The 23,212-nt window shown below is 38.6% G+C and overlaps 2 protein-coding genes across 5 annotated transcripts in view; both read left to right on the forward strand.

Annotated features, from left to right (window-relative positions):
- Positions 1–3,948, forward strand: part of LOC145987283 (copper-transporting ATPase 1-like) — a 58,689-nt gene extending 54,741 nt beyond the window's left edge. For all 4 annotated transcript variants that reach the window (XM_083121798.1, XM_083121797.1, XM_083121800.1 and 1 more), the window contains one exon: positions 3,647–3,948. In XM_083121798.1, coding sequence (XP_082977924.1) covers positions 3,647–3,668 — 22 coding nt within the window. In that variant the 3' untranslated portion in view covers positions 3,669–3,948. The remainder of the gene's footprint in view (positions 1–3,646) is intronic.
- Positions 3,949–22,263: 18,315 nt separating this feature from the next.
- Positions 22,264–23,212, forward strand: part of sff (BRSK family serine/threonine-protein kinase sugar-free frosting) — a 58,133-nt gene continuing 57,184 nt past the window's right edge. Inside the window, exon 1 of the mRNA XM_083120955.1 lies at positions 22,264–22,590. Coding sequence (XP_082977081.1) covers positions 22,503–22,590 — 88 coding nt within the window. The 5' untranslated portion in view covers positions 22,264–22,502. The remainder of the gene's footprint in view (positions 22,591–23,212) is intronic.

Consider the following 23,212-nt stretch of genomic DNA (forward strand, 5'->3'; position numbering starts at 1 on the left):
AATATAGTTGCAACTCTTGCACTGGGCATTTTGATAGAGAAAATAACTGCTGAAGATTTTATTTCAGAATATATTATGCATAAATACTGATCAGAATTGGATCAATAGTTTTAGATGTGCTTCAAACATTGATTATCTTGCATGGAATGAAATTTGGCCACTATGGCAATACTGCATAAATTATTTTCTAAACTCACAAATGATAATTAATTAACATATAGGACTAGGATTGTGAGCAAAAAAATTGCCAAAGCATGCTGATTTTCGCACTGTATTGCAATGATTAGTTGACTGAATTTGTATCAAGGTCCATTATATGCACAGAGGCTAATCGGGATGAGAGCTACTGCTTCCATAAGGCAGAAGGTTGAACCTGGCGCAGTTCGCACCAAACCGTAGATTTCCTTCTGCTAGCAGACTTTCCCGGGCATCATGTGAATGTTTTCAACCATTGGCATAAGCCTTGCAGACAGCACATGCTTTGTCCTCTGCCTACCAGGGATCGCCGCTTCCTTCGCGTGTCCTTTGTTGCCATGTTGTCAAGGACGTGAATGTTCTGGTGGTGGAGACATCTGTGCTTGCACCCGCAAATGACTGCTCGCAGTCTGGCCTGTCGCCATGTTTGCTCGCTTGTGCCGAAATCAGTGGCAACAACAACCTGCAGACAACGGAGAAGGTTTTGGCAGGAGCCGTGCCAGGTTAAACCTTTTGCCCTATAGTCAGTACTCGAATGAGGAACTAGCAAACAGAAAAGAAACATAATACTTATTTGGATTTTAAACGTCGTCCTACTTATAAAAAATCATTTGTCACGCCTGTTAGGCCTATTCTGAAATGTAGTGATACGATTTATAGATGCTAATAATTGTACACATTTAGCTGCCCTTCTTCTTGATCTTAGAACACATCATAATAAAATAACCTTGTGATCTAACTGAACTAGAAAATGTACTTGAACACTGTACTAGCCCAAATGGAAATTTTGTAATGGAAAACGTATACTTCTACTTTTTAAGTTTTTGATCGAAATGGGTCTACCCTACTACAAAAATCTAGGGGGCTGAGACCTGCTTTGGGGGGGGGGGGCTTCAGCCCCCTCTAGCACCCTCCCTGCTGGACTCACAGTCAGTATAATCCTCTGTGCAGCTTATTTGAATTTGAATTTAAAACTTTGGGTGCATCAGCACTTGGGCTATTTTGCACCTGTCACGTTATGCAGGGTCCAGCCCCTTACCATAACATGAAACAAAACTATAGTGTCGCATAACTAAAATCTTAAAATATTCTCACCGGTTATAAGCTGAGGCTGTAAAGGGCCACTCAGCGCACATAAGGACAACAAACAGAACAACACACACAATTGCATCGCTAGTCTGCAAAAAGCAGTCCAGAGTGTACTATGTGGAAGTGAGGTTGACAATTGGGTGTACGATATGGAAGGTCACTCCTTACATCCATCTGTGCAGCTTATGTTGTGTCATCCATATATGTTTGTGATTGGCTCTTCACCCATTTCATCTATTACCATTTATCCCCATTGTAGAGATTAGCCCAAAGTGACAGGAATGTGACATTAAATAAATTAAATCAAATCATTAACTACATGCTAATATTCTGTGGCAAAAATAATTTTTGATAATTAATGCAGATATAATATTTTGATTAACCCATATGTCAACTTATGAATATTTTAAATAAATATGATAAAGGTACAGTGGAATACTTATGTACCATATTAGCATTTACCAATATCTTTGAACAATTTAAATTGTTGCAGTGTTCAAGTATTAGCATCGATTAGAATCAGTATAAGTCCTGGAATCGTTATTGGTTCAAGAAAACATTGAAAGTGGTCTGCTTTTGTATTTTCAAGGGCATTCTGAGTCTATACTCCCTAGACATTGACTGCTATAATCTGGGTCTAATATGTTTTCAAGAGGGCTGAACTGATACCAATGCCATTACTCTAACAGATTTCCACCAATACCAAAAATACTTGAAAATTGCAATGATTCAAAGTAGTTCAGAATATTTATAAATTTTTAAATTTTAAGTTGCTATTGGAACTCTCTGCCATGGTTTTTCTTTAAAATATTCATAATTTCACATGAGATAAATATTTAATCTCAAAAACAATTTCTTCCCACAATGTGATTGCAAAAATAATGAAAATTATGCATTTTGCATATTTAGACTCCGTGAAGTGACACATTGAATTTGTGTGGATCCTGGAAAACACTAACCAATACGGAAAATGTTTGTCAGTATTGGAGATTAAATTGCAACTGATAGTTTCGGATCTGATACATTGTAATCATTTCACCCCTAATGTGGAAAACAGATGAGCTTCAGTTCACAAGTTGTTTGCAAGCTGAACTGTGCTGGTAACAGGATTTCTGCAAGGACACAGGAAACCATAGAAAATGAACAGAAGGAAAATAGAGTTCTACATCTTCTGTTCCTTGAAGTGAACATCCACGATTTGAACATTGGCTAATTTTAGTAGTTTTGCCACTTGACATGTTTTAACAAGTTTTCCACTGACTTGGAAATATTCGAAAGTCTGGAAAATTTGTGACAAAGATAGTCATAGAAAAGTCAGGAATTCCATAAAAATGTTTAGATACTTTGAAAAGTCAGGAAACATTAAAGATTGTTGTCATATTTGTAGTAAATAGGAATTTTCCACATATTTTGAAACCTTAATGTGAAGCAACAGGTTGTTGTATGCATGCAAATAAAGTTCAACAAATGAGGTTTGTTTCAACCGGAACCTTTCCATTCCTATTTACACTTTTTTTAAAAAAAGATATACTATAACCAAAATGAAAGGTAGTTAAAATAGTACTGAATGGTCTGGAAATTTATTTGAAAATACCTGAAAACAGTAGGGAGAACCCTTGGTAATGGTACTAATCTAAACTGACTAAACTCCATGGTGCAACAGCCCTCTAAGTGCCAGTGCCTGCCAAGCAGCTTTTCTTAGGGTGATGTGTGGTCAGTCACACATTTTTTTTTGCCTTTCATTTCATTTAATTTCAAGTAGCCCTCCAATTTTCCTCACGATACTGGATCAACAGAGAAATTTCTGGGGGTCCCATAACGACCGCTCGCACCAAAGGTGAGGGTGTTTACCATTTGACTATGAGTGAACCCGTAATGGTACTAACCAGCAAAATAATAATATAAAAGGAGCACCCTTATACACTGTGTCTGCCTATCCATCCATATACCCATCCATATATTCTGCATTTTCATAATTTTCAGAATATTTAGACTGTGAAAGTGCCACATGACATTTTGGCGGCTTCCACAAAATACCTGTATTCTGGAAGTTTTGTCCAGTAACAGTGATTGAATTCAAACTGATACTTTCTGTCTGATCTCTACTGTTTTGTGAAATTCATTTTATGTCTTGTAGGCTAATAAAGTCTGGACGTACATAGTTATGTGTCTCCACCAGAATCGAACCCATGATTACAAGGTAACAGCATTAGCCACTACACTATTAGAGAGGCCCTCACTAGACACTAGACATCTTTTCTCCACCTTTATGGAAAAATTAATGAAATATGCAAAATAAAGTGTAATTTATTTCATGGTACTAACCATAGTTATTATTAATATAGAGTCATATTTTTTCCAGCGAGGATCCAGTATTTTACTAGTAAAACCTTGTTGCAACTAACATCTCTTATCATTATTTGTTGAAGTAAGTGTGAAAGTTACATATTTCAACAAGTTGGAAGTGAAGGGGTACCTCACCTTGGAATACTTGGAAAACATCACTAATCTTTTTTATTTTTTAAGAAAGCTTTATTATGTATATGTCTTAAAATGTAAATACTCAGCTTCAAGGGAATGTTTATAAAGTGGTATGATATTATGTAACTATGCAAATTATTTCTTTTCTACTGAAACAGAGAATCTGCTAGTTGTTTATGTAATGAAAAGAAATAAAGGCTAAGTATGATCATTGGCAACAATGCTTTGTTAACTTCTTGCTATAAAAACAAACGTTCTATTAAAATGAAATCCGGCATTACCGAATGTTGAAAATGTGATATTTGACATTATATCTGTGGTGAACACACTTATGAAACCAGATAAAGGTCTTTTTCTTGCCTTTGGTCCTCCTTATAGTTCACTGTATCTAGACTTGCCGAATACTAGATTAAACTATAAAGTTCCCGGTTCTCACTGCACCACGTTATGAAGGCACATATTATATAATGTCACACGTATTCACGATGTTGGACATTTATGGAAGTGATGTCATCAGCACCATGCTCGAACAACGTTATCCCCTAGAGTTTTTTCCCTTCCAGGTGCCCATTTATTAGAAGCTAGGTGAATCCCATAAATGTTTATGTAGGGAGAAGGACTGAAAAATTCCCCACCTTAGATCTCGCACCCCAAGTCTCCCCATGTTGTAGTCAGATGCTCCACCGACTGGACCACTGCCACTACTTAGATTAAAACATTAATTATTATTATTATGGTAGATTGTAAAAACTCTATATTCACAGCAATTAAGGTCACAAAGTTTTGGCTGGCCTCTGTGGCAGAGCACGCTACGACAACATGGGTCCCGGGTTTGAATCCTGGCCTGGGCATGAATGTTCTTTGTGAATGTCCATTCATGATCACTCATCCTCATCTTCGTGATTAGCCAAAAGTGGTAGAACACCAAAGTAAAAATTAACCAAATAAGTCAATCAAGTCGCAAAGTTCGGTGAACTCAAAATGTTGCCACATATGAGCATAATTAATCATAAAGTATTTTGATTAATTTCCTGTTATGTGTTTTTGTTAAACAATCAGTATTCAACAGTCACAAGTACAGTGATGATTCCTGATGGGTAACAGGTATGGAGGTGATGGTTTCCAGATAGTCAGTCCTCCTCTCTAGTATTGTCCCCCTCCTCTGCCTCCACAGCAGAGGAAAACATCCTAATTAGCTTAAATTTTATCCATTTTACATTCACCATTTAGTTGTGTACGACCTATGACTGCCAATTTGTAGTGACAATCAAACATCTGTGTTTTAATTTTTTTTTGTGTGTGTTGTTATTTATGTGCGTGGATTTATACAGGTAAGGATTTTGTCACAAACAATTGATCATCTCGGATTTTGGGGAAATCATACACTTGTAAGAAGAGTGAATGTACTGTTTAAGATATTCAGTGAACAAGGTAAGGTGTTTGCATTGAACCTTTTACTTTACTTGCTTTTAAATGAAAGAGTGAGACATCTGTGGAATTTTGTAGGTTTGGTGTGTATTACTCACAATTCCAGAATATAAAATGACGTTAAAAATTTTTTTAACATTAAAAACTGTACTTACGTATGCGAGTATGTTTTTCCAGTTTTTCTTTCTTTAGAACTACGTTTCGGAGATTAACTATCCCCTTCTTCAGGTTCATATAAAAAACCTAGGTACTTAGCATAGTACCACGTCGAAATGTAATAAAAGTATTGTGGACAAGGGTTGTTGTGGATACATTTAAAATATTACATCCTCGCCCCAGACATATATAAAAAGCTTGTCGTTCACTAAAAACTTCCACAATAAACCTATTCTCATGTTAAAAACTTTAAAAAACTAAAAAACCTGTGTGTATCACTATATGCAACTTGCAGGTTCGGCCATTCCTGCTCAACTGAACGACGAGCTTTTTATATACGCCTGGGGCGAGGATGTAATATTTTAAATGTATCCACATCAACCCTTGTCCACAATCCTTTTATTACATTTCGACGTGGTACTATGCTAAGTACCTAGTTGTTTTTTTTATACGAACCTGAAGAAGGGGATAGTTAATCTCCAAAACATAGTTCTAAAGAAAGAAAAATAGGAACAACATACTCGCATACGTAAGTACAGTTTTTAACGTTAAAAAAATTTTTAACGTCATTTTATATTCTGAGACATCTTTGAAAGACATGTGATCCTTTCTTAGATAATGTTTCAAAGTTAAATTGTAAAATGCTGCTATGGGCCAAAAGGCATAACTACGGTATATAGGCTTCCTGCCAAGTCACATGGATAGTGTTGCTAATGCTCTCGCGTCATCTGCTTTGCTTCAGAAGCAATCAAGAGAGCTCTGGTGTTCCTGCAGGGGAAAACATTACATGCAGAGGCCATTGATCCTTTCAGCAGGGGTGTGGTAAGTTTTGACAACAGCTGTGGCAGATTTGCTGATGTGGTTTGCTAACAGCCCCTTACTGTGGTCTTCTCTTTTGGTGGGAAACCGTTACAGTTTTGTCTTTTGCCCTATAATAATCTTAATACACGATTTTATTTTCTATTGGGTGAATTTTTAAATGGGATATGTTATTATATTGCTTGAATCCAAATTTTCAAAACTCTTGTGGGTTGTACTTCAGGGATTGAGAAGGGAATGGTGTTGCATGATGTAAAGGCTTAGAAATAATTATTTTGAAAACTCGCTGACATAAGAGAGGAACTGGCTAGGCCCAACTTTTTTGATGTTGATGGAGTTTTTAAAGTTTTTAACCTGTTTTTAGCCATTTCATCTAACGTAACATCATCAATTCTTTCTCAATTTCTGAAGAGCCCAGGTAGGTTTCAATATTTGGTTGTTTTCTGTGCCTCGACGCTTTTGTAAGGAATGAATGGATCAATTTATTTTTAGTTCTTCAGCACAGCAATTTTGCAACCATCAATGTATACTAGGAATATCGTCTGAAACCCTTACCTTAAAATTTTAAAAAAGGGGTGTTAAGAGCCCCTTGAGAGGTTAAAAGGGCAACGTTGTAAAAAGACCTGTACAAGAGAAACAGCACATTATGAAGGTAAAGCTGGTCCTAAAACTTCCTCAGAAACAGTGTAAGAGGCCCGCTCTTCTCAAAAATCCAAGAACTTTTGTTAAAACACTGTAATCATCCTCCAGCATGTACGATAAAGAGTTGTGAAGATTAAATGTTTGTCTGAGGAATGCAAAATCAGCATATCCGATATGAATATGCTGAACACTTAAAATAACATTACAGACATGAACATATACTAATCAGGAATATTTGTTTTAAGGTTGGACCTTTGATTTCCCATTAATTTGCACCATGACCAAATGTTTTGTACATCATATTTGTCACTGAGCCAACTGTAATAATGTCACTTGATTGCAATCAGTTCTGTTAACTAAACCCACTTGCATTAAGGAGCTTTCCATGTTGATTGCAGATGAGAAATTGGAAAACTAGATATGTTTTGTAATATTCAACTGTAGGTTATTTTTGAGAAATATCAATTGAGAAATATTTTACTTATGTCTACAGGTAATTCATAATTGGGAAAAGAGAGACGCGGTAGTATATAAATACGGAGAAACTAGTACTCACTTTTATCCGCGAAGCTGTTTTTTCTTCTTTTTCGATTAATTTCAGTGGCCACTGCCACCATCCTCATTGGAACTTGCTGCACTGTTGCTTGGCGTGCGTTTTTTGTTCGTAGTTCTCTGGCTGCCGCTAGGTGCACCGTGAGTCTTGGTGTGTCGTCTGCGCACCGTGAGTCTTGGTGTGTCGTCTGCTATTTCCAGGCCTGGAAATAGCAGACGACACACCAAGACTCACGGTGCACCTAGCGGCAGCCAGAGAACTACGAACAAAAAACGCACGCCAAGCAACAGTGCAGCAAGTTCCAACGAGGATCTACAGGTAAGTTAGAATATGTTCTGATAATCAAGCAGAATTACTAGAAAGATTAACTAACCATTACTAGCATATCCTATTTCAAGGAGTATCTGTGGATTTGAGAAATATGAGGTCTCGATATTCAAGTGATACTCTGCTCTTTCAGTGTCATCATTATGCAGTCATATCACCATAATAGAACAATTGAGTAAAATACATATTTATGTTTGGGGAATAAAATATGTGCTTTTATAATAGATAACATACCTGTAAATGAATTACTAACTCTTTCTGCGAGACTTACTTTTAAAGATTGTATGAATTTTGGTGGACCCTACCACCATCTACTTGTGAACTTGTTGCTTCGCTGCTGGGCTGGCTTCATGTTCCTGTTGTTTCCCTGCGTACCACTAGGAGCACTGGTGTAGTCAGTTTGTCTGCTACGTTTGCTGCAGGCACTGGGTTTCAGTTGCTGCAGTATTTTGACACACCAGAGTAATATTGAATGTGTCAACCATGAAGTGAATATTAAAATATTTAGATTTTCTCTTATTATTAAATATTCTAGATCTACTGATATCCATTCCCTTGATGTAGTTTTGCAGTTGTTACATTGAAAACATTGAATTGATAGCACCAAAGTAAAGCTTGTACTGAAGTGTGTCGATTTCTTCCCTGGAGAATCGTATCAGTTAGCAAGTACTAGGGTGAGCAGACATCCTCTTTTATCCGGACATGTCCTCCATTTTAGGTGTCTGTCCGGCATCTGGGTGGATTTTTTAAGAATTGGTAAATGTCCTCCTTTTTTGGAAAAATGCTTCAACCCATAACGATCAACCAGGTGTTATTTTACATGTAAAGCAAATCACTTGAGGTGCGATAAGTATTCTAGCAATGCTCATTGAGCACCTGGGAGCTCAACCACTATCATTTTGTCCAAATGAGCCTTCAACGCATCCCAGACTGCAGTTCCTTTTCGAGTCATACATACGTGACACAGAAATACGTAATGAGAAATTTGATTATTAAGTAATATTTACATTTATGAAATACCAAAGTGTTAGCCTCCGTAACAGAGTGGTTAGCACACAGCGCTACGATGCAAAAGGTCCCTGGTTCAAATCCCGAAACTGGAAAACAGTGGCAGATCTAGAAGTTACAGTTGGTAGGGATGCATTTTAGTTGGGTATCTCACTCCACAGAAAATCAATTCCAACCTACGTACAGTTGCACTAAGTCTATACAAAGGAGGAGAAGTACTATAAACAGGAACAATATTGTTTGGAAAAATAGGGATCCAGGCTGGAATAGATTGTTGTTATATGTTGGAAGAAGCACATTTTATATATTTATGAAATTAATGGTCATAGCAAATGTGCTGCAATTTTTCACCATGCTTTGTCCTCCTTTTTGAATGTCTGTGTCTGGTCATCCTAGCAAGTACTAATATTCAAATAGGGGTCATTGCATGTCAGATCATCCAGAATTTTGTGAAAATGTCGCCCACCATCTCCGATTTTGATGAAATTCAGTATACTTATAGAACTTTTCATGCTGATTACAAAAATTACAATTTTGTTGAGATTGGTCAAGGGGTTCAGAAATTACGCGTTTTTAAAAATCTATGTGTACGCCACATGCGGCTCCACTTTGAATGACACGCATTAGGCTATAAATTATAGTATCTTCTCTCAGGTTTGCCGTAGACACTTCAAGTTTAATTTCTTTTGCTCAGGATAGTATAAACTTTCATTTAAATAAGGTTTCTGATCAGTGCATCAATAATCATAATCATGTATTTTATGTATAGTTTCATGTATTTTTTTAGAAAAATAAATGACTAACTTCAAGAGCAAATTTCGTGTAATGCACCCCCTTCAATTTCACCCAAATTTTATATACAGGTAGCTGAGAGTGGGTACTAATGCTTGATGGAAAATTTGGGATGGGCGGTTCAGAGACAGGGTGATAAAAAAATCATTTTCATTAAAAGTTAATCTTATTAAAAATGCTTATGTATTAGCACAAAGTCTGAAGTACAATATGTTTTGAGGTATAATATTCAAAATTTATCTTCACTATATGTGAAGGTAAGCATAGGCGTAACCTTGTGGGGGCAAAGGGAATCATTTTCCCTATCCAAAGTTTATAGATAAATTAAAACCTACAAGTTAAATATATTTTGTGAACCTCCTGGCACTTGAGGAACAAACAAAAACAGAGTAATTATTGTGATTTTTCAAATGTATTTAGTAAATAATCTTTGACACTATTTTTATGGGACTGAAAACTTTGATTCTCTCAACCAAAGATAGTTCCCAAGTTACGCCCATGAAGATAGTACCGAAAAATACTTACTCGATTGTATTCTATACATTGCCAAAATTCCATGCACTATAAATTGTGCCGTTCACATTTTCTGTTCCCAACTGTAATATGTCTGTACCTTCTCTGGATGCTACGTAAAAGGATTTTCTTGGAATTGCTGGCCTGTCAAGGATTCTATGCTTTACTTCAATTCATATCTACTTGTATGTGAAAACTTCAGTGTTTTAGGTGGACTGTCGAGCTAGGAAACAGTCATCGTTGAAGGAGTGGATCTTTGGATTTTGTTGAACTTGGAATGGAGGAGAAAGAAATAGGTGCAAGTGGAATCAATGACACCATATTCAAAATACCGTGGTCAGCATACAAATGATTTCTTAATTAAAATCGTTCAAGCAAAGTTGATTCCGTGTTTCGTCATTTATTTGCAGTAGTAATGTGGGTATATGAAGACATACGGATTATGTACTAGAAACACAATTTGTAATTTTTACACAAATCAATGATCATTAACTGTAAGTTTCTTTCACAATAACTGTAAAGTAACTCAGTTACTTTCAAAGTACCAGTAACTGTAACAGAGTTACTTTTTAAATGATTAACTGAAACTCGGTTACTTGTAAAAAGTAACTTACCGAACACTGTAAATAACCTGTAGCCTAAGTTCAAAACAGTGCATACTTAATCTTCCTGGTGCTGTTGTATAGTACTTTGCAATCGCTGACACATTGTACTGCTGGTTGTTATCATTTCACCTTACGTGATTAATAAGAAATGTATGCCTCTAATACTATTTCTATGGAATTGGTACTTCATTGCTGAACTTGTTACTTGATACTGTTGATGTCCATGCAAATCTTCTAAGTGTTCCAACCACCCCATCACAAGGAGATTTTCTCAGGTATGTGGCAAGAAAAGCTCCATTTGGAAAAACTTCAATCAGCACAAATGTGTATTATTAATTCTTACTTCATATTATGTATCTTATAGCAATTCTATGTTCCTGCATGTTGAAAATACTTTCCTTCGGAAAGTTGGGAACCAAGTTTCTTTCTGTGTAGACTCTTCTCTCCCCACCCAGGGAGGGACCAGGACAAAGGAATGCGAGAAGTGACAAATGGGCCCTGTATCCCTTCGACTGGACACGGTCCATCGCCACCGAACTAATTTAGGTAACATGTGGCAGAAACTGTAGGTCCAGAGAATGACCAGGAGATTCTGTTCTCACGGTTTGGTCAAAACAACGCCGGACAATCTCATTGGGCCAGGGGGACACGTGATCCACCAAAATCTACAGTTTTTGGGAAATAGTTTGGAAGAAAGGACAGTGTGTGACAAGGCTCGAAAAGGAGCATTACTCTCCAAGATGCGTTAAGAACACAAGAGTGCGCAAGTAACTGATACGGTACAGAAGTGTGTTAAGACTTGTGTGATAAGAGTTCGAACCCGGGATAGTAAGGTACCATGAAGTTGTACAAGTGTGTGTGGTACAAGTGCCAGTTTTATTAAAGTGTCAATTGGAGATACGTTTTGGTTTACATGTGACAAGTGTATCCTTTTTATGACAAGTGTATCCTTTTTATGACAAGTGTATCCTTTTTATGACATGTGTATCCTTTTCGTGTAAGTATGCTAGGTTTAGTTGTTCATTAATTAAATATGTTAAAAATCTCTATTTGTTTCCCTTATCTGCAAGATTAAGAAATTAAGTATCTGATCATTGGTAACTGCAACGGGTAAACAAGACCAGGTAATGTTAGGTCGAGCTCTTGGCTCATAAATTCCCCTAGCTTCCCTGGCCGAATCCTGGAACGGACCGTTACTAACCCACCAAATCTGTTGTAATCTCCGTGAAGAGTATAAAAAAAATCCATATTGAGATAAAACGCACAAAAAGAAGAATGTTCTCGAAGAAAGTTTGCTAAGCTTGGGAATGCTAATGACTATGATTATATTTTTTTTAAAAAAATTGAAGACAGTTGAAACTAACTTAGATAGAGTGGAACTTCCATTTTACGTTGTTCAGGGGACCAAGCTGAAAAAACTTAGAATGCGAGAAAATGTAAAACCGAGGAAAATTTGCTATGTTGGGACCACCAATATTGAATGTAAAATCGAGGAACTTGAAATCGGGGTTCCACTGCAATTATTATTTGTAGGTTTTAATTAATTTATAAATTTTGGATAGGGAAAATGATTCCCTTTGCCCCCACCAGGTTACGCCTATGCTTACCTTTACACATAGTGAACAGAAATTTTGAATATTATACCTCAGAACATAGTGTACTTCAGACTTTGTGCTAAATACATAAGTATTTTTAATAAGATTAACTTTTAATGCAAATGATTTTTTTATCACCCTGTTTCTGAACCGCCCATCCCAAATTTTCCATCAAGCATTAGTACCCACTCTCAGCTACATGTATATAAAATTTGGGTGAAATTGAAGGGGGGGCATTACACGAAATTCGTTCTTGAAGTTGGTTATTTATTTTTCTAAAAAAATGCATGAAACTATACATAAAATACATGATTATTGATACACTGATCAGAAACCTTATTTAAATGAAAACTTACACTATCCTGAGCAAAAGAAATGAAACTTGAAGTGACTACGGCAAACCTGAGAGAAGATACTATAATTTATAGCCTAATGCGTGTCATTCAAAGTGGAGCCATATGTGGCGTACACATAGATTTTTTAAAACGCGTAATTTCTGAACCCCTTGACCTATCTTAAAAAAGTTGTCATTTTTGTAATTAGCATCAAAAGTTCTATAAGTATACCGAATTTCATCAAAATCGGAGATGGTGGGTGACATGGCCTGGATGATTTGACGTGGAATGACCCATAGCTATTCTCTGTACATTGCACCGTGCTATGAAGGCACATAATGTTTGTGAAGTACAGTTTCACACATCTTGATCTTGACCATACTGGAGGTGATGTGATCAGCACCATGCTCTGGCCACCTACCAGGTAGGTATTCATTGAATAAAGGATGGCTGAACTGCAGAGCTGCTTTGTGAAGGAACAATGTCAGTTCGACTGGATCACTGCGGCTACTGACCATGGGCGTACCCAGAATTTTTTTTCCAGAGGGGTGAAGACAAAACCTTTCCCAGAGGGCAAGGAATATATACTTCGAAATTGTGGCAATGCTTTATTTTTAATTATTGAAAACGGAATGATACTTATTTAAACTTTCCAACTTATGCAACACTCGGGGGAAGGACCATAGCTTAGTTAGCTAAGTGTTTCAAGTCTACCCATAATGCTAACCTTTTTCTCCAGCAGTGGCATGAGAGACTATTTTACTCAGGGTTCGGGAAAAAAAAACGAGCACTTAGTGGTCTATGACCTAGTTGACCAGTTAAGTTCATTGACAACTCAAAATTAACTAAACATATAAAGGTTTATTTCATCACAAACTGAACTTAGACCCTTTTACAGTAGGTTTATACATCCAACTTATAGTTTCACAGATAAGATATATATATATATATATATATATATATATATATATATATATATATATATTTATTTGGGTCTCTCTATATAGTTACGGCCTTTTGTAGTTGAACTATAAAAACTTTTAACCCTTAAAGAAAAGGGAACAGGTAAACCCATACAACTTCATATATGATACCTAGTACTCTTGTTAGAAAACAATCACAAAGGGTTTATAAACAAAGCATCTAAAAGAGAAAGATTAGTGTAATTTTGGAAACGGCTTTTTGTTTCCATGTAGGAGTAACAGGCCAAAAACTAAGGAATAGATTCTAAGAAGCGAATTTCTAAGCATCGAGGAGACGGAGTTTCGCTGTTACCATCTCCAACGTCGAGATGACAGGGTTTTATGATAGAAAAAGGTCTGGTTACCTAAATATATCTCGCCCGAAAGCGGAGTGGGTTTCTCTTACACTAAAGTGGAGTAAATTTCTCTCGCCAGAAGGTGGAGTGGGATATCTTTTTCTCTCTCCTGTTAGGAGGAGTTTACCTCTTGCCCGTAGGCAGAGCCCTACTTTTCTCGTCCGCAGACGGAGTCAAACTGAACTGGTAGCCCCGCTCTCGCCTTTATATTGGGTCGGCGACGCTAGCGTAAGCAAGTGGAAGAAATATAAACTATTTGAAGTATATTCTTACATTAAATATTAAGTAAGTTTACCAAATTAGAGGTGTAACCTGTTTTTAAATTGATACATTTCTTATTACATATTTTTATCAGAAAGGTCGCAAAAATAGAGGTGCGACTCGTACAAGTTGTGACGAGACGGGTTCGTTACACGTATATAAGCGCAATGAGCCAAATTATATTTTTTTCACTGCTTGTTTCCCACAGGGATGTCTGTTGGATACGCCCATGCTACCGACCATACAATCGCATGAAAACTAAAAAGAAAGAAAAGCATTTAGAAATGTTTTATTTCAGGTAGTAGCACCTAAATAATATAGAGTTGTGAAAAGAGAATGTTCTCTCCTCTCTTCATGTTCTCCAGTTCCAACAGTAGTTAATAGGCTTCGATCTTTTCGTCGCCCTTAAGCCATGGACATTCTCTTCAATGGCCTCAGGTGATAAAAATAGACCCACTCACCATCCTTCATTGACACGCCATTTCCGTGCCGTTTGCAATTCCGCACGGAACAAAATAGCAGTTTTTTTTTTTAATTGTCGACCGTCTATTCTTTGGCGGCCTTCCAAAGAGAAGGGAAATATAAACAATTCGAGAGCACGTACAGAGAGAGAATAGGTCGTCCCGCTTCGTACCTAATTACACGGGTGGTGAGAAACTTTTAGCGAATTCCTACAATGCTCTTAACTTGTCAGTTTCGCACAAGCTAATTTCGCGCATCGATGACACTGGAAAATTGCGGGAAGTGGGTTCTTATCGACCAACGGAGTCTTTCGAGCCTAATCGTTTTCAATCACCTAATGAATGTTTCATCTTTGCATATAAGGGGGGCGTAAAGACATCACTGGTTCTGGGAAATAATTTGTGGGCGGGTCCTCGATTTTTATTGTTTATTGGTGTTCATACTACGTTACAACAGCAAAATGTTTATTGTTTTTGTTGTGGTTTTAATAAACTAAATTTAATCTTGGAACTCTGTTTCAACAATGCCTAATTTGCCGGTACACTCAACGGCAAAATAAATAGTAGGCGAATTGTACTTCATCTTTATTCAGTCTCATTTCCACAATGTGATGATAATGAATTGAAATAAAAACGTAAATAAGTAGGGCACAGCACCTGCTTCAAATGACAGAATTCTATTGCTTAAAACAGTACAGGATGTAAGTAAAAAGAGAAAGAATGAAGATAGCGGTGGACAATGTGCCTTAGGCTGTACCTGCAGCCATTTTTTCAATATGGCGGCCGAGTCTTTGGGACGCTATCTGTCAATTTTTATTTTATTCTGAATATTTTTCAGCACTTCGCCGATTTTGCCTGTACCGACGACCTTGTTTTAGCATGGCGGTCGAGTTCGAGATGAATTTATAGGGGAATTTAATATGTTAGATAACAATTCAATATTAAATTACAGCGGTGCCACGCACAACGAACGTGCGCACGGGCCGGAAGCGAATATCACATGATTAACCTCTCAGCAGGCGCTCGGGGTGCTGTACTTTATACGCAAGAAGCAGCCTGACTACAATTCATGTTAATAACAATTGTTATACATGCACTAAAAAAAAAGACCGACCAAAGCGTCGAAAGCCGAAATAGCAATGAACGAGAGGGTCTTTACGTACATACATACTGCAGTGTACGTACGATTTTTTATATCTGTATTTTCTATAATTTATAAATTAGAAAATTACTATCGTTTCGCGTTTTGGCCGGGTCGAGAACGGATAAAAATTATTCCTATAGTAACCTATGTCCTCGCATATGGCGACAGTAGCTTGATTTGTTCGAAGTGAATGCGTATGTGAGAATGGTATCGCCCCAGCTAGAAAAAAAAAAGTGCGCGTCAAATCTCCTGCATATGGCCGTGAACGGCTGAACAGCACCAGCGAATCACAGACGTGCGGCGTTGCCTAGTTCAGAATCTGTTTCACCTCGCCAGGTACACGATTTAGTGAGATTTCGACATGGCACCGCTGCAGTGCGCTTCTATGGGCTGTCGCCATATGCAGGAGATTTGACGCGCACTCTACAAAATTTTCGCAAAGCATCCGCCCAGCTGTCTCATCGGCACAATTGGAGCATCCTCTCGGCTAACATTTTCCACTTCAGGAGTTGCAAGGGAGTTGACGTGAATTGACAAGCTGTTAATAAATTTTCTCTGTATTTTGCTTGTACTGGCGACCATTTTCAACATGGTGACGGTAGCACACGTCGGGCTCGTGGTGACTTTTGATATGTTTAATGATAATGACATAGCTATGCTATGGAAGCTATGCTTCCCTAGACTAAATTGGAGCGAGAGGTCCCGGGTTTGATTCCCAATGGGAGCTCCAAAACTTCCAGCCTCGTGACGACAACGGGAAGCTACTTGAAAAGAAGTAGCGGACTGCGGTCTCGAAAGCCAGAAATAGCAGTGATGAGAGTCAATGCGCTGACCACGCGTCACTCAATGAAGAAGCCGCTTGGGTAGTCTTAGCCCTTAGAGGGCTGTTGAGCCATGGGGTTTTAGTTTAATCATGCAGGTCTGAAGTTATGGTTTAATGGTCGAAGAAGAAAAAAAAAACTAACTTAAGCTGGCTCACGGTTATAACTAGGGAAAGATAAATTTACGCTAAAATTGTGCAAAAATTCGTGTATATTAGTAAAACTTGTGCACAGTGGTAAAAAAACGTGGGTTACTAATGATAGAAGTATTACGACATTAAGATAGAACAATGCCTGTTATTTAATTACTGAGGCAAGGTCTCCACATGTATAAATACGTGCCTACTAGACGTAGGCCTAAATCTGGTCGTGAAAGCAACAGAGATGTTGTTTGAGTTTGTTTTGTAACTCCACTTTATGCACAGAGCGGCTAATCGGGGCACGTATTTACAAACACTGTAGTGCTGCAGAACCTCCAGCAACCTGTGGATCCTGATTTGGCTGTCATTCTAGAAGTTAATACGTTTCAGTAGGCAATGTTCCTTTAAGATGGATTTCAGCAGTGTACGGACAATTAACCTTTGCTCTTCGATGAACGAAATAAATAATTAATGTTTCATTCTTTCTAGGTTGAGATTGTTTTCTTGTGAAATTTTATATTCTAATCGCTGGGACTGTGAGATTTTAAAATGTAGGAAATAGAGTATAAAACATGAACAAACCCATATACGCGACTTAAGTAAATTCGCAGTTACGTAATAACTATACGTAGCTGTCACAAGACATTTTTTTTTAATTTGAAAAGTGTGATTTAAGTTTGTTTTTATATCCTTTTATATATTTTTCATACTTTTATAGTTTATATCCGAGTAAATACTGCTGCATGATGTTTCATTTATAAAATAATACTGTGTAAATAATATACATATATAATCATAATAATAAATATTGCAGTTTCTTACGAAGTTACACTTCAGCAATTACAAATTCGACTTACGTAAAGGTTTACGGAACGGATTACTTACATAACTGGCGGGGGGGGGGGGTTACTGTAATAAAAATTAAAGAATATTGTCTCATTTTCTCTGCTATGCAATTGGGTATGACCATGTTGGCTGGCAGATTTTTTTTTGTTAATACAATCCTTATTTCACTTTTAAAATGCTAATTTATCGATAGACTGTAATTAAATTGGTCAGTATTTGGTGGGTTTCTTTTGTATTTTGGCCAGTTAAATCTGTAATTTGAACCATTTTACTAAATAGTTTCCGCCCCCTGATATCATGTAAGTAGCAAATTTGCAACAAAAATTGAAACATGATTCCTTATCGTGTTAAGATTCTGGGCCCGATTTGCAGAAATGCCAGAACAAAATTTTACACCCGGTCCGTCCCTATGTCTGCCCAATAATTACTACCTAAATACTCCCGAGGCTGGCCATGTGGTTTGCGGGCTACGCAGAACGTCACCACCACACTTCCCGGCTTGTTGCTCTGACTGGAGAATTGCGTAACTATTTAAAAGAAAATGCAGATATCGATCGAGGCGGACGCAAAAGGGAATTAGTCCAAAAAGCAAAGAAGTCCCTCCGTTCGTGTGTCTGCGAAAAACGTCGTATGTTCGCATCACGCACGCACGTAGCCGTTCCAGTAGTGTCAGAGCAGTGTTTCCAACCTCAAAGAGAATAATTTCCCTTGGGAAGGCGGGATATTTACCGTCCCAGTTCAATTTTTTCCCCTTTCGTTGTGAGGAATTTCGAGTGTGCCCAGGAATGTTTCTTCAACAATCTTCATGTATTCGATGTTATTGACAATGTTAAATAACCAAATGGAAACAATGCTAGCAGACGATCTTAATTGTTGTAGAATGTTGGACCCAGTGGCGGAGCTGAGCCATAGTAGTTGGGGCACAAAGGGGATATATTTCCTGGTTGCAGTCACATTTAATAAATCTCTAACTACTATAAAAAGACGAATATTTGGACAAAAGGAGCATTTGTATATCTAGGTTTCTTTAACGAACTTATCGACCAAATTGTACCCCCCCCCCCTCTTTCATCTGACGCCGTTACTGGAGAGATGTGATAGAACTAGGCATTGTATCGAGACGAGATTTGGTACTGTCTCGGTTTTGACGCTACGAGGCCTCAACAGCGGGATTTTTTATCCTGAATGTCCATGCAAATTCGTAGCACAGGTGCCTCTAATAGAGCGACTTTAGAATTGCTGTAAACAAAATTATAACTTAACAGTTGGGCTGAAAAGTTCGTAGGCTGACTCATAGATGGCGTTACTAGAATTAAATCCATGTGATTTTTACTTAGTACTAACCTTCAAAAGATACGTGTATAAATTTCACAGCTGCCGGATAATTAGTTCGTGAGATATAGCATTGTGAGTGAAGCAGCTTTTGTTATTGTGAAAAAATGGATAAAAAAGAATTTCGTGTGTTAATAAAGCATTGCTTTTTGGCGAAAAAAAATACTGTTGAAGCCAAGGCTTGGCTTGATAAACATTATTCGGACTCTGCACCAGGAAAATCAACCGTTGAGAAGTGGTTTGCTAAATTTAAACGAGGCGAAATGAGCATCGAAGACGATGCACGCAGTGGACGCCCCAAAGAGGCTGTTACCGACGAAAACATAAAAAAAGTCCAGAAAATCATTTTAAATTATCGTAAAGTGAAGTTGATCGAGATAGCTGAGACTTTAAAAATATCAAAGGAACGTGTTGGACATATTGTGCATGAATATTTGAACATGCGAAAGCTGTGTGCAAAATGGGTGCCGCGCGTGCTCACAATCGACAATGCACCGTGTCACAAATCAATGAAAACGATGGCAAAATTATATGAATTAGACTACGAATTGCTTCCCCATCCACCATATTCTCCAGATCTGGCCCCCAGTGACTTTTTCCTGTTTGCAGACCTTAAAAGAATGCTATCAGGTAATCGCCGAAACTGAGGTCTATTTTGAGGCTAAAGAGAAATCGTACTATAAAAATGGCATCGAAAAATTGTATGACCGCTATAATCGTTGTATCGCCCTCGAAGGCAACTATATTGAATAATAAAATCGAATTTTGTCAAAAAAATATTTTTTACTATGTTAGCCTACGAACTTTTCAGCCCAACTGTTATCTATAAATAATCTGGCAGATCTCTTAGTATGTCAGAAGTCGCATAGTAAATTAAATTTGGTTTAGGTATTATTTTAGTATTGTAGCCAAGTCTCGAAAGAGACCGTCAGTCTCGGACACTAAGTATCTTTTCCGTCTACATTTACAGAGGTCTGTCTCGGTACCACCCCTAGATAGAACCCACATCGAAAAACTTAAGACCGTTATCGGCACATGGCATCAATTATGCTGCATCGCGAGAGGTTCCCCTGAAGTTTGCCACTTACAGCCCAAGCTGGCAACCCCTGGAAAGAAGACATTTTGTTCGGGTTTCACTGCGATAACAGGAAATGCTTTCCCGACAGTGGAAACAATCTAACCGAGGTGCGCGTTGCTTCCCCCCTCCAAATTTGGAGGTTGACGGTTGGGCCTTTCTCGAGTTAGAGCCGGAATTATTTATATCCATAATTTGTTAATATAAATTTCAAGAGTACATATTCATTAATGTATAAGGTTAAGAAAAATAAGAAACCTATTTGCGAGTAAGATTATTGGGATCTGTGTATAGGCTTTTAAAAAGCGCATTTACTGGGCACGGGCTCACGCAAGTTGAGAGCCACTGCTCTACAGTAAACGTACTTGCTTTTGATATCGGTGATTGTGATTAAGTCCAGTGGCGGCGGAAACTAAGGTATTTTATGCACTGTCAGAAATCCGGCAGTGTCTGTGCAAGGAATGGAGAACTTGCAAAGTTTAAGTCCACTTTATGCTAATGCCACGCCATTCCCACGAAGAGGAGGCCCCCTGGTTAGAAAGGGTCTTCCGTAATGTCAACATATGAAAAAGAAATGCCTGGTCTCCCCCATCTACATTTACTTGAAGTTCAAGATTTTGTTCTTGCACGTAAACGAGACTGACACCTGGAGCCACAACTAGTATAATCTTTTTTTTTTTTTGGGTGGGGGAGTGTGTTGTCTCTAGTCCGTATATGTGCTGAGCAGTGGCGGCGATTGGGTTCCAAAACCGGGAGGGGGCAAAGTATATTTCCCTTTGTTGATAAGATTTAGCATAGTGCGGGGGCAAAAGTGGCGAAAAGTGGGGGAGAAGGCAACTGCACCCCAATCGCCGCCACTGGTGCTGAGGGCCACTGTGCAGCACCAATTTTCATCAGTGTCGCAGTGATTTTGGTTTTTACAATTGTTTTATTTTGCTCTTGATAATAATACTTATTGTAGTCAAAATATTTTTCTTTTAATTCCCTGACTTTTCCGACCTCCATGACAGAGTGGTTAGCAGAGCGCACTACAACTCCAGGGGTTGTGTGTTCGAATCTCGGCCTGGGCATGGGTGTTCTTTGTGAGTGTCCCTCAATCAATTTCATTATATAATCATCACTCATCCACATCTTCACGATTAGTCAAAAGTGGCAGAATAGCGAAGTAAAATAAACCAAACAATCCCTGTCTTAAATTCTCTTTTCGTCAATAAGCTTTTGTCCCCATTGTAGGAGAAAGGTGCAAATAGCCTCAGCGCTGGTGCACCGATTGTGATTTTTAATAATCGATCAATCGAAATCACAAATGTTATACGCTCATCTAATGTCAAATAATCCAATGGTTAAAATATGCAAACAATTATGCCTGTAATTTTGTGAGGCAACGTGGTCCCTTATGGAGATTTCAGATCAATGCGACAAGCGAACCCTCAGTAATCAACGCAACCTTTCGAACCGAAGAGACACGACAAGCTGCACGTGCCGCTTGTCGGATGCCTGTCTCTCTGGCTTGTTAGTTTTATTAATAGCGTATATCGTGTCGCCTCGATTTGTTGTTCGTGCATGCGCCGTGAATGTTTTGCTTTAGTCTGGAGAGGTTCGTGTCGCTTGCTGCTTCGGTGTGAATTCTCCGTTGCGTTCAGACCCAAGCGACAGGGGACACATGTCGCTTGCGAGCGAGCCAATTAACAGCAACGTTTCACGCCGTAGCGGCATGACGTAAACCTTAAGCGACACGTGTCGCCTGCCGCCTCGGTCTGAAATCTCCCTAACACTAAAATAGAAATTAAGAATTTTTGGAAATAAATTCTTAAGAAACACAGTTGGACTTCAGAAATGATACTACACGGGAGTGGAGTGCATAATGAGTATTCACCCCCTGATATAATTAGAATGATTTAAAAGGACTTCGTTGGGCAGGTCATGTAGGAGTTTAGAGTATCCTTGTTTGGAAACCTGATCTGTAGGATGATGGAACTACGTTGCTGTGGCAATAAACCTTCGGGTGTACGAATGCCGGAGAATAGATCAATCGAACAGTGTGCACCCGAGGAGGGAGTTTTCGCCGAATTTGGAAACACTGCGGCCGAACGATACGAGGACGCCACTGGGCGATCGATACAGAGCCATCTGTAAACCCATTGCTGAAACTCGGTTCGCTGGGCGTGGAAGTGCAAGTGGGGAATCGTAAATCGACGGGGGGAGCGATAGATTTCTTTTCCCAACTCGCTCTCTTCGGCGACATGACCGCGGACGTGGGTAGCTGCGCGACGGCTCCTCGCCAACGCATTCGCTTCCGAAGCGACGCTCGCAGCGAGGATGAGTCTTGAAAGGCACAGGAAACGTGTTCGCGAGCAACCTCCGTGCACTCACCGTTTCGCAGGACCAATTCGAAGAGTACGGTACACGGTGGAAAGGCAGGCGAGCGCAGAATCGGGAAATCGTCCTGTAGCCCGTATGTTGAATGAGCCAAGATGGCAGCCGCCAACATGGTGTTGAGTTTGGTGAAGTGAGGGAACGGTGCGGTGTGGATTTTGTGGGGGAAGGTTAATGTTGACCCTAAATCATGCAAAAGGAGAACAACCCTTCTTCGGACCACCAGCAATATGTTGGTCCATACAGACTGGAGAAAACGCTTGGAAAGGGCCAGACAGGTAAAATTTATTCCATTTATCTTTTCACACCTTTCCGTATCCTTCCAGGATTTTAACGTGACAGGTTGCATGCGTTGCTTAGCTTCTCGGTGAATCTTGCACAACCTCGGTTTACGACCGTCATAAACTGATTCTGGGTCGTATTTTATTCCACGACCAGTCCCGCTACCGGTGACGGAGCGAACCTGAATAATTCTCGACCCCTGTAACTAGGCTTCTCTGTGCAGCTCGAGTGCAAAATGGGTTGCATAAGATATACACAATTTTCATTAGGAGAACGTTCGTTCCATTTCAAGACGCAGTTAAAATAACGTGTAGGGTTCCTGTGCTAGAAAACCAGTTTTCCCACCGTATTAGTAACATTAGACACTATCCTAGCTCTGTGACACATAATATTGCCATTTTTCTTCTATTCGTAGGGCTAAAATACCGATCTTGGCGAAGGAAATTTCCTTTTCTTGCTATCATGTTTTTAAAAGTTTTCCGTCTTGAATAGTGATCGTTTTCCCCTAGCGCAATTTTTCTTCCATGTTTGAAGCTGAATATTAAACTAATTTGCATTAATTTTCCTTTGCATTTACCTTTTCGGCGATATATCAATACAGGATTCGAATTGTGTTCC

This window comes from Lepisma saccharinum, chromosome 4 (genome assembly GCF_977018435.1).
Source record: "Lepisma saccharinum chromosome 4, izLepSacc3.1, whole genome shotgun sequence".
Taxonomy (NCBI): domain Eukaryota; kingdom Metazoa; phylum Arthropoda; class Insecta; order Zygentoma; family Lepismatidae; genus Lepisma; species Lepisma saccharinum.